General features: G+C 38.3%; 1 protein-coding gene across 4 annotated transcripts in view; it reads left to right on the forward strand.

The window, feature by feature from the left end:
- SLC44A5 (solute carrier family 44 member 5) overlaps nucleotides 1-12370 on the forward strand; it is a 242551-nt gene that overhangs the window by 211194 nt on the left and 18987 nt on the right. For all 4 annotated transcript variants that reach the window (XM_060773741.2, XM_060773740.2, XM_060773738.2 and 1 more), the window contains exons 15-21: nucleotides 881-1143; nucleotides 3159-3253; nucleotides 3740-3843; nucleotides 5645-5718; nucleotides 6524-6594; nucleotides 8713-8801; nucleotides 9278-9362. In XM_060773741.2, coding sequence (XP_060629724.2) covers nucleotides 881-1143; nucleotides 3159-3253; nucleotides 3740-3843; nucleotides 5645-5718; nucleotides 6524-6594; nucleotides 8713-8801; nucleotides 9278-9362 — 781 coding nt within the window. The remainder of the gene's footprint in view (nucleotides 1-880; nucleotides 1144-3158; nucleotides 3254-3739; nucleotides 3844-5644; nucleotides 5719-6523; nucleotides 6595-8712; nucleotides 8802-9277; nucleotides 9363-12370) is intronic.

The raw sequence follows: 12370 nt of genomic DNA on the forward strand, positions 1-12370 counted from the left end.
TGCTCCTCTAGATGTTTTGGACTTCAGCAATAGAGCGCTATTTCTTAAACTGTGGGCCCCAGTCCCAAATGAGGTCTCTTTGACTCAGTGTTGAGATAACGAAAAATTGGTAGTGGTGGAAGGTTCCTGAGCACCTCAATTTGCACGAATCTGTGAGCAACAATGTGCAGTGTTCACAGTGGACACTGCACAAAATGCTTTAGATGTACTGCACAAAAAGGAAAATCACCAGTTCAGTGAACCTTGCAAATGTTGATTTATTATTAGTAGATGCTTGATTTTATACCTATTTTATATATCTGTATAGCCAGCATTGCATAAAATTTATTGAGTGGAATGGGGCCGTGAATGGAAGCAGAGCTTCTTAAACTATGCATCGGAATCCCAAATGGTCCTTTCCCATTCTCATGTGTATCTCTGCTTTTTCTTCCTTCTCTCTCTCTCTCTCTCTTCCATCTCTTTCTGCTTTCCTCTCTTTTTCTCTCTTGTGTGTCTCTCTGCCTTCCTTTCTCTCACTCTCTTTCTCTCACATATACGCACACATATTTCCTTCCCCTCCCTCTCTCCTTTATATACTTGGGGTCGCACAAACATTTCTCTAGTAAAAGGAGTTGTGAGTCAAAGAAGCTTAAGAAGCTCTGCTCTAGAGGATGTTGGACTTCATCTCCAATCAATATTAGCCAGCATAACCATTTTCAATGGGTAACAGCAGTTGTACTTCAGATACAATTTGTCTACTCCTGATTTGGGACTATGCCGAAATAATTACTTACTGGTCTGTATTTAATGATAGTAATGTTAATAATTCAAAATTGGTCTGAAATGTTTTTTATTTTTTTAAAATCTGGTATTGACTAACTCTTCTCTTATCAATGAACAGACTTTCAACACCACCAACGTAACCAAGCTTTGCCCAGGGGCCCAATGCACCTTTGCTTTCTATGGAGGAGAAAGCTTGTACCACAGATACATCTTAGTCTTTCAGCTCTTCAATGTTTTTGTCTTTCTTTGGTTGGTCAATTTTGCAATTGCACTGGGTCAGTGTACCCTTGCTGGTGCCTTTGCCTCTTACTATTGGGCTTTTAGGAAACCTTCTGACATCCCAACATGCCCTCTTTTTGCCTCATTTGGACGAGCGATAAGGTAAGCTAAAAAAAATGTGAATCTCAATTTAAATTAGTTTCTCCTTTCAGAAATGGGCACTATGGAAGAAAATGGAGGAAAATATGTTTTATAGTCAAAATTTTGCACTGTGATACATGCATGTTCACTGTAGTCTGTCTGAATTCCATCGCTACTCCATTGATTCAGCTTTGATGATGAATCAATGTCTATCTATACATCCATCACTTTATTTGTATCTGTCCTTTCTCCCAGGCTGGAACTCTACCAGTTTCCAAATAGGCAGAGAGCCCAATGAAATGCAAATGGTTTAAAATGGATACATTTAAGATTACCAGTTGTATTCAATAACAGCAGGATTACAGCCAATCAAAACAGCACTGTTCTTATTCCCAAAGGCTTCCTGGGGAAGAAAAGTATTACCATAACTTATGGGGGAAAGGAAAACAAAGAAATAGTCTTCCTGGCAACTCTAGGGAGGGAGTTCTAAAATGGGGAAGAAGTCACAGTGGTCTTCTGTTGTGTCCCCATCATTAATGCCTCTGAAAGCAGCATAATAGAGAGATGCATCCTCTGCGGATCTTAAACCTCGGGCAGGTTCATGTGGGAAGATACCAGCCCTCCGAAGTCATATCGTGCTTTGTAGGTCTAACAACATTTTGAATTGTTCTTAGAAACAAACCAGCTGCCAATGGAGCTGTTGCAAAGAGAGAGTTGTGTGCCTCCTGTAAGCAGCCCTGCAGCTCTTTGGACCAGTTGAATCTTTTGAATAGCCTTCAAAGGCAGCTTCATGTAGAGTGCATTAATCCAATCAGGATGTAACTAGTACAGTACACCATCCAGAGTGTGGAATTATATTTTAACTGGTATAGTTCCATCCTATGGAATAATTGGATTTGTACTTTCATGTGGTATCAGAGGTGTCTGACAGAAAGGGGCAAATGTTTCACAAAACTATGAATCATATCAGTTAATGGGACATCAAACTGCTATAATTGTGCAGTGTAGATATATCTCTCCACAGCCAAGTCAGACATCCCAAGAAAGGGGTGCAGCTGGTGCACAGGCCTTCATTGTGCAAATGAACTCTTGACCATTGCAGAAGACTGGACCTGCAAAGCCAGAGCTGAATGCAGCACTGCCCCCAAGTTACAGACCTGGATTCTCAAGGGGAATGTAATCCTATCCAACACAGACTGAATCCCTATTGCTTGATGTGCATTACAACTGACCAGGAGCACCTTTGTCTTGTCTGGATTGAGTTCCAACTTCTTCACCCTCATCCAGTTCCTCATGGCCAGTGCCCATTGGTTGAGAAAATAGTTTCCTTTGATTGAGGTGGAAAGGAGAGATAGAGTTGGATGTCATTCGCTTATTGGTGACACTTCAGCCCCAAACCCTGGGTGTTAATTCAATGCATGTGCTGTAGCTGATGCTACCAAAAGCATTTAGCTCTCAGGTGTTGCTTTATATTAGGTGCCTTCAGTGCATCCTTTCAACTATAGTGATAGAAATAAAGGTTTTAAAAATAATTTCTGTACAAGTTAATGTATCAATGAAAAGAGAAATTAAAAGCTACAGGGAGAATTGCAGTTTGTAGTCAGTTACTATAATCATATTAGGTTTTTTCTCACACACAAAGTTATTGTGAAGGGTTCCACAGATAGGTCAAAAGACAACCTGGAAAAATGGCACTACCAAGAAGAATCCTCTACTTTGTGTGACTGTAGAGCAGAACAAACAACTCAGCATCTGTATGCTTGCCCACAATGCTCTGCCTCATGCACAGAGAAGAACAGTTTAAAGCTACAGATAATGCAGTTGCTGTGCCTGTTTTTGATCAAAAACTATTTAGCTGCCTGTGATCCCTTTATTTCATAAGTTTTAAACTTACTTATTTACGCAATGCTTTTGATACAAAATAAATAAACTATGACAATTTTAAAAAAATCAGAATTACTGTCTAGTTAAACAGAAACACTCTAGTTTCTAATAAGATTCCCATTACTGAATGGTGCCATTTTATTTTCTACTAGGTATCATACAGGTTCCCTAGCATTTGGCTCTTTAATTCTTGCCATAGTCCAACTGATTCGAGTAATCCTGGAATATCTGGATCACAAACTCAAAGGTGTGTTTCCTGAAATTGTACTATTTTTGTTTCTGTTTGGTAAACAGTGGACATTTGTAATAAAATTTTGAGAACTGTATCTTGATGTGATATAATTCAAATAAGTTGCTCAAAAATTGGAAACTGTATCTTGGCGTGATACACTCTATATAAGTTGCTTAGAAGTACCATTTATTTCATTTTGTTATTTTAAATAGGGAAAAACAAGGGTGGTGTGGTATAGGAAATGCTAATGTGTCTTGTATGCTGTGGGGTAACTCCAACAGTCCAGCAGGCTGCTGAGAAAATTCAGTGCATTGATATTGCCCTAATACAAAACTGAATTTTAATATGATAATTTGCACGATATTGTTGCAGATAAACACAAAAGTATTGGTATAAACAGGGTCTAAGCCAAGGTGCATGTCATTTTTGCATCCAAATGGCATTTCTTCATTCTTAACGTGGGTTTTTTTTTTGTTTTTGTTTTTTTGCATTTTGGGGTAGGCTCACAGACTGCCTTTGCTAAGTTCCTCCTCTGCTGCCTCAAATGCTGTTTTTGGTGCTTGGAAAAATTTCTCAAATTTATCAACAGAAATGCCTACATCATGGTATGTATTTTGGTCTCCTTTTCTTGTATGCTACTATAGCATTTCCTTTTCTAAAGAATAGCTAATAGTCTACCAAACACTGTCCCTAAAGCCTTGTTTTAAACTATAATATTTAGATTTATTTCTAGTAGCTCTGGGGTAAAAATCACTGATGAGTTTCTTTACTGCTGCTTACAAAGATAAATATTTTCACAAAGCTGAAATGGGTCCTTAGAAAAACGTAGCAAGCATGGTCGATCAGTTCTTGGATAACATTGCCCTTTTCCTGCAGGCTACAGTAAACCTATCCAAATCATATTCATGGAACTAAAAATTAGAATGGTAGCAAAATGAAAAACTGTTTTGTGTTTTTTTGGGGGAAAGGAACAAAATGTATAAAGCAATATTTTAAAATGCTGTATGAGAAATGAGCAACATTACACCTAACTAGGTTGTTTTACCAACTAATATGCATATTATCTCAGCAGAGGCCAATTGAGAAACTCATCAGGAATTTATAAAAAGGGCTTCTTGCAGTGCAGTGGGATTTTATGAGTCCAGGTTATATTGTGATATGCATCTGATTTCAATCTGTTCAACACAGGATTAGATCCCCAATCTGGCACAAGATGGCCTTCATCTTGAATGTGCCTGACACAATTGGGGCAAGTATGAAAAAGAAAGATATCAACCTAATCCAAGTGCTAACCCCAGTTAGAGCAGACTGCTTGATTTAATGGGATTTCTATATGTTCCTTGCGGCAATTGTTTCAATAGGTCTACTGTATTTGAGAGTAATAATTGTATTTAGGTCACAAAAACAATAACATGGCTGCAGTCCTATGCATACTTTTTTGATATTTGCATTGGAGACAGTGTGGCTTACCTTTGAGTAGACATAAGTAGGGTTGTCCTGTAAATGTACATTTAAAATGTGAAAAGGTATTATGTCTCAGAATGTAAAGACCAATTGTAGCCATACATGCACAGCCTTCATTATTAAAGTAGTATCCAAATGAAAAGCACATTTCTGCTTTTCTACCTATTCATTCACAAAGACACGGAAGACTGTAGCCATGTGAGAGTTGTAAAAGCAAACAAACACACCCTCGTCTTCATCCATCCTTGCTGTGCAATTGTTTTGGGCCTTAGAAATGAAATCTAGTCTCTTGAATTTTGCCCAGAGGATTCAAAGACGCCTGCATGGATCACAGAGCATGGCTATGGTGTGTACTCTCAGTAACCCAGTGGGCAAAGCAATATATTCTGAACCAGCTGAGACTGCCAGACATATTTCTTCTTTAGTGCCATATAGAATGCATTAGAGTCGCTTAATCTTGAGGCTGCTAAGGCTGTTTGGGGTCACTCACTGTAAAGTGTCAGAGGGAGATGTAGTTATTCCTGAAGGTCAGGACAACTGTAAGCCTCCCTCTGCCCTTCTTTAGAAAGTCAGCATTGAGTTGTGTCATCTATTATTCCATTTCTCCAAAGATCACACAGCTTATCCCAGGCCATCTAGAAACAAAAGCAAATGTCCAAGGTCTTATTCCTTTTTGTGCTCTTTTATAATGACCTGAATGCTTTAAATATGTACAGTTTAGTTTCTATGAAATATATTAATATCCATCTGGGAAAAAAAAACTTAAGTGGTTAAAGGCCAGGAGTGGCTAAGATCTAGCCTTCTGGGTTATGGAAATTGGATGATTTTGCCCATAGATTGGGAATATAATACCATGCATTTATTTATTTCTTGGTGTCATTAGTCCAATAACATGAGCTTATAAGTGGACTTTTACACAAATAAGCTGTTATTATTTTGCAGATTGCAATATATGGTAAAAACTTCTGCGCCTCAGCAAGAGAAGCTTTCTTTCTTCTCATGAGAAATGTAGTAAGGTAAGGAGGGGTCCGACACCGTGATTCCAATTTCATGACACTCACAAAAATACTCTTGTATTTTATTTAATGTCTATATTAACACCTGAGTCACAGAAAATTAGGGATTGGAACCAAAGTGGAAGTTGGCCCCAGCTAAGTCAGTGCCTTCAGATGTGGATGTAATTTACCATTTCATCTGTTTTTCTAATGTAGCACCATGGAATTCATTGCATTTCTTTCTTATGAATACCTGAGAAAAGTCTTTTAGTTTGATGGGAGTATAATAGTTAATCATTGGGCATTTGGAGCCCCCAGTGGCACAGTGGGTTAAACCCTTCTGCTGGCAAGACTACTGACCAAATCAACAGTTTGAATCTAGGGAGCGAGGTGAGCTCCCACCCGTCAGCTCCAGCTTCTCATGTGGGGACATGAAAGAAGCCTCCCACAGGATGGTAAAACCTCAGGCATCCCCTCAGCAACATCCTTGCAGACAGGCAATTTTCTCACATCAGAAGCAACTTACAGTTTCTCAAGTAGCTCTTGACACGAAAAAAAATGGGCATTTGATTCTGGAGTTCTCATATGCAAAGACTCAGTGCTTCTTGAAATTCTCTTACCATTTTCCTTTTCAACATTACAAAATTCAAGAAAACAAGTACTATATAACATTCACATTAAGGAGAAATAAGTATAAAATCTTATAAGTTGCTATTTCAAAAGGAAGTAAACAGAAAGTCTCTCCATGGAGCCATCAGGTAGCTGAAAGCAGACCATTTGAAAAAGAAAAGTTTTTTTCCACTCTTATCAATTCTTTCTTTCATAGAGTTGCAGTGTTGGATAAAGTGACAGACTTCTTATTATTCCTGGGGAAAATTCTTGTTGCTGGAGGTGTGGGTAAGTCACTGCATTATTTTGATTCCGTCATTGATTGAAGACAACAGGCAATTTATAAAAAAAGGTTTCAATGAGGTCTTTCTAGTTTGTGCCAATATAATTCAGACTTGCAGCCTTTTTATAACCTGTATGTAAATCATTACAGGAAAACCTCATTATCTTGGTGTCTCTCAGGGCATCTGTTAATCAGATAAACAAGGAACTGCTTAGATTATTGTATTGGTGGGAATCTAAAAAGAGCACAGGCAAAATAATTTGTTCAAGGATGAGCTGAAACCAAAGAATGAGCAGCTATAAAAAGAAAAATAAAGAAAAATGTGTCCTTCCAGCAAGAATAAAAAGATGGGATTTCTCAACCCATTCCCCACCTCCAGATTCCTGTTTTTTTAGAGATGTTGTTAGGGGAATGCTGAACCAAAATAGGAATCATTCAAACAAATTTGGGAGATGCCCAAATCAAAATGGAACTTGCACCTAAAATGACTTCTAAGGATTCAGCAGCAAATTGCAGTCTCAAGGACACAGTGATGCAATATGTATTTTACCTCCTAACATACAAGGAAGTCACCAAGATACCGAGGGCCCTTCCACACAGCTATATAACCCATAATATCAAGGCAGAAAATCCCACAATATCTGCTTTGAACTGGGTTATGAATCCACACTGCCATATATTCCAGTTCAGAGCAGATAATCTGGGATTTTATTCAGCTATGTGGAAGGGGGCTGAGAAGGGAAAGGGAGAGGAGGAGGATGTAGTTTTGCAGTTGGCAGGTCTCATTTCTATTAGCAGTGAAAGATTTTACAAAGGCTTTCTGATCCCAGTGTTTTGGGGAAGTAGGTGGGAGTAAAATATTGCAGGAATGATCACAGTCCATTTTGTTAGATTGATCCTGATGGCTTTTTGCTGCTAGAGTAAAACAGCTTTGGTTGCATTTGTGGGACCTGGTGGGAGGGGGGGCGGGGACATGGATGGATGAAGCACTTCCTTGGAAAATGCTGGATGTTCAAGTAGCCCTGCCTTTGGCACTGTTCTTCCCATGTCTTTCATCTGTCTTGGTTCTATTAGACTTTATGAGACTTTGGTGCCAAATGAGCAGAAAACAAATTTGGGGACTAGGTGGGAATCGTGCTTGCTAGCTGGAAGGAAGAAAGGGTGATGGGTTGGATTTCTTCCTCCTCCTGAAATTGATGATCAGTGCACAAGAGCAAGTATGTTCTATGATGGGAGAAAGATATTTAGATCTTACAAAGTCTATTTTACCAGACACATTTGATTTTTTAAAAAATGTTCTCAAAGTTTATTTATTTTCTGAATGATTTGTACTTTTAATTCACTAGGACTCTATCTTGTATATAATGAAGTATTTACTGTTATTGCTTGTACATTCCTTTATCAAGCAAATGAGATTTGTCTTAGATGAAACCATGAAATAGTAAAATTGATTAATGTTTGCCTTGTGCTTAAGGACACATTCCTTGGGCTAATTAATTTACATGGCTTCCTCTCTCTGCTTAGTGCAGATGCTATCGTAAGCTAATATCTCAATTTATCATGAACTATATTGAATCAGATAAATGAAAATAGTTAAATAGCAGTCCAAGAGAAAAATGAGAGTTGTTTAAAAAATCAGATCTTTTTCTTTCTTTTTTTCCCTCTTTTTCAACTGGATATTTTATTTTACTATCTTTTCTTATTTGTAAAAACCAGTTTCGTTGATATAAAATACCATATCACTGATTAAAATCTGGTTCCATGAGCCTCCTATAAATAATCTGAATGTCAGCTTGTGTTCCACTGAAAATAGAGGAACTAGTTCATGTGCTGGTTTGTTGCTCAAAAAATTCTATATAGATTACTTCTCCCCAACACATGTGTTGTATATTGCTTAATTTGCTCTTATTAAAGAGATTTTAAGGGGGTTTTCAACTCATTCCTTCTCTGAACACGTATTGATCCTGAAAATGTATGGTGGCATATTTGTGTGGACTCTTAGAAATGGCATTACCATGTATACATCATCAGATATCTTTTAGAATAGCATGGGAAATAATGCCATTAAAGAGCTACCAAGTGCATTTCTGGCACCTGATAACCCGTGTTTTCTCTTCCCGCAGGTGTCCTAGCCTTCTTTTTCTTCACACACAGAATACCAATATTCACACATGAGGCACCATCACTGAATTACTACTGGGTCCCACTCTTGGTGAGGACATTATAAATCTTCTTAGAATGTAAAAAATCCAGGACTTGTGTCAATATTCAGCTTGATGTGGGCCTGAAGAGGCCTGACAAGGTTAATGCCGGCATCCCCAAGTTGCTTTTTAAAGATTTGTCTACCATCTTTCGGGAGCTGCAATGCCACAATGGGTTAAACCCTTGTGCTGGCTGAATTGCTGACCTGAAGACCTGAACAATGCTCCAACATGATTTTTACCAAATTTACTAAAGCACTGTAGAACTGCAAGTTTTCTGTATTTAAACTAAGAAGTGCTTCATGTCAACCTTTCCAACCTAGTGTTTTCCAGATGCATTGGACTACAACTTCTTACCATCCCTGGTTAGGAATAATGGGAACTGTAGTCCAACCCATCTGAAAAGAACCAGCATATGGTTAAGATTGCTTTATGTAATGCCCATAAAATAAGGTCTAATCAAAGTATATTTTCTTCCCTCTCTCAGACTGTCATTATAGGTTCTTACCTAGTTGCACATGGGTTCTTCAGTGTCTATGCAATGTGTGTTGACACACTTTTCCTCTGCTTTTGTAAGTAGCACTTTATTTTTCTCTTTGGGTAACACTTAGGGAAAGGGCCTCCTAGTTAACAGATCTCATGTAAGTTCATGAGATATGAAGAAGCAAACAGTTCTTCCTCTTCTTGTGAAGTTTGCTGCATGGTTTGTGAAGTTTGCTTCACTGACAAGAAAAGATGACGCTTATCTACCTTAGCTTTGGCTTCCTTACTTCCACAATGTCCTCATGGAAACAGCTGGCTTTTTAAACAAATAAGTGCTCTAACTACTAACAGGTTGCTTCTGGGTGCTTTGTAACTTCTTCTTGTCCAATTAGACTTTATTTAGATGACTGTTATGTGTTCTTGCTGATAACACATTTTACTATTTCAAAAGCCACAATAAAGTGGGGTGAATTTAAAGTAACATGTTTTAACTTTCAAAAGTATATTCCCCTTTAAGGGAGCTGAAAGGTTACTATAGAGGCCTGAATCTGGTTATTAATCCCAACTACAGCTGCCACATTCAATCAGTTGAATGTAGGTGTTGCCTTGCCAAGTTGCCACAGCATTCATTGGGTCTCCTCCAACTGGGACTGACAATACAAATTAGGCCTGTTGCTATAACATTGTCTAGGATTAAGGGCACTGTTAAACAATCTGTGTTTCAAACCTTGAAGTGTTATATTGGGGGAGAAAAACATTATTTGCTATTATATAAAAAGTTAATTGACTAAAATAACCCTTTTTTTAAAAAAAGTACAGACTATTAATGTAAAAAGATATAAGGGAATCTTGTAACACTATTGAAACTAATGGTGAAAAATATATTTCTAGCATTTTCATGGCTCACTCCACTGCATCAAATGTGTCTGATTTGTTGTTGCTATGTGCCTTCAAGTCATTTCTGCTTTCATAGGTTTTCTTAGCAGGATTTGTTTAGAAGGAGTTGCTGTTGCTTTCCATTGTCACTCAATTGGTTTCTGTGGCTGAGTTATGATTCAAACCTTGGTTTCCAGAGTCCTAGTCTAAAGCACCTTGCTAAAGCTCTTTATCTCACTAGTAACATGTCTCTTTAAAATTTACTAGTTTATAAAAATTCTTAAAAATACTAAAACTGCCCCAGTCCTCCCAAATGATCTTTCCCAGTACAATGATGTCAGTGTTATTTCATTAAAGGAGCTCAGTTATGCCCTCATCTACCCCCAATATTTCACTGCTCTGTCTTTTTAATGTCCTGATCTGTGAACTTAATCTGAGTTGGGTTTCTGTGTCAAGACTTTTGAGCATGGCAATATGTGATGCCATCATAAAAGGTTGCTAGCCTTGCTAACTGCATGTTCCCTTTGGGACGATTCTGAGCACCAAATGCTGGGAAACACAACCAAGAAAGTGTTGTTGCATTCATATCATGTTGGGGGTCTCCTGTGGGCAACTGTGGGGTAATGTCAGCATAATAGTGGATGAGATTGCTTGGATCCACCTGACTGTACTCTTCTTGAATATACCCAGAATGCTGTTTTTCATTAGCATTGGTGTAACTCAGCCCACAAACATCTAGAATTTACAACAATGTCTGAAAAACCAAAAGCTCACTTTTATTCAATTTGCCTTTAGTTGTTTTCTCCCCTTAAAGTTTCCATATTTATCAGTACGACTTTCCAATAGCACTTCCTCTTTAACTTGCTACCCTTGGGCAAAGTCAGCAAAATATAATTTTCATACGCCTGTAGTTTGCAATTGGTTATCTAAAAATTGTTGCCATATGTAAAAGGTGGTTACAATGACATGCATGCTGTCTTTTCCCTTTCATTTCTATACATGAAAATGATCTTGTGATTTCTCCAGCAATCGTGATCTACTGTCTCCATTTTTAAATGACTGAATGAGGAGGTGGTGAATTGCAATCTTGATATGCATTCTTAATTCCAGTGGTTCTCAACCTGTGGGTCCTCAGGTGTTTTGGACTACAACTTCCAGAAATCCCAGCCAGTTTACCAGCTGTTAGGATTTATGGGAGTTGAAGACCAAAACATCTGGGGACCCACAGGTTGAGAACTACTGTTTAATACTGACTGATCATGTCAGAATGGAGAGAGAAAGCTGACCTGCATTGACCTCTGACTCTTCACTTGCTGTGAAGAGCCAAGTTCATTACCATTACTTACATTTTAGAAATTATGTTTAAGCATCAGACCATTTTCATATAAGAGTGAATTGAAGGGGTTTTTTTTCACACTGGTAATGCTGGCTAGGGCTTATGAGAATTGTAGATCAAGACACTGGGAGGGCATAAGATTTGAAGAAGGCTGTCTTTATGTATGTGAATGAGCCTTCAAGTCACCTGTCAACTTACAGCAACACCATGAATATCATAGGGTTTTTTGGGGCAAAGAGAGGGCTTTAGCAGTTCCTTATTCTGAAACATATTCTACAGCACCTATGGAAGTATTTTTGTCAGTTTCCCATCCAACCAAAACTTACTCTGCTTAGCTTCCAAGATACATGGTTCTTATATCCTTGTGCAATACTTCCAGATATCAGTACAGTCTGACCTCTTGTGGCAAAAATAAAAATTAGACCAAGAAACAAATAGAAATAATACAGTTCACTGTCAGACAGAGAGCAAAGAGAACTCACCCTAGCAAAATATAGTGTCACCATGTTTCACCATATCATGGAGAACAAGTGCCAAGGGTTTTAATTCTGAAAACGAAAAAGTCACCCTTAACTGAGTTGCTGTGTGTTTTCCGGGCTGTATGGCCATGTTCCAGAACCATTCTCTCTTGAAGTTTTGCCTGCATCTATGGCAGGCATCCTCAGAGGTTGTGAGGATGCAGGTGAAATGTCAGGAGAGAACCCAGTGATTCCGACCATGAAAGCCTTCAACAATACATCACCTTTAACTGCCCTGAGTCGCCTGCGGGCTGATATGGGCGGGATAGAAATAATGTAAATAAATAAATAACTGCTTCCACATGCAGAAGTAAGAATCACAATATGTCCCGACAGTGGCTTGGCTATGAACTACTTTGTATCAATA

The sequence above is a fragment of the Anolis sagrei genome, chromosome 4, assembly GCF_037176765.1.
Source record: "Anolis sagrei isolate rAnoSag1 chromosome 4, rAnoSag1.mat, whole genome shotgun sequence".
In the NCBI taxonomy this organism is placed as follows: domain Eukaryota; kingdom Metazoa; phylum Chordata; class Lepidosauria; order Squamata; family Dactyloidae; genus Anolis; species Anolis sagrei.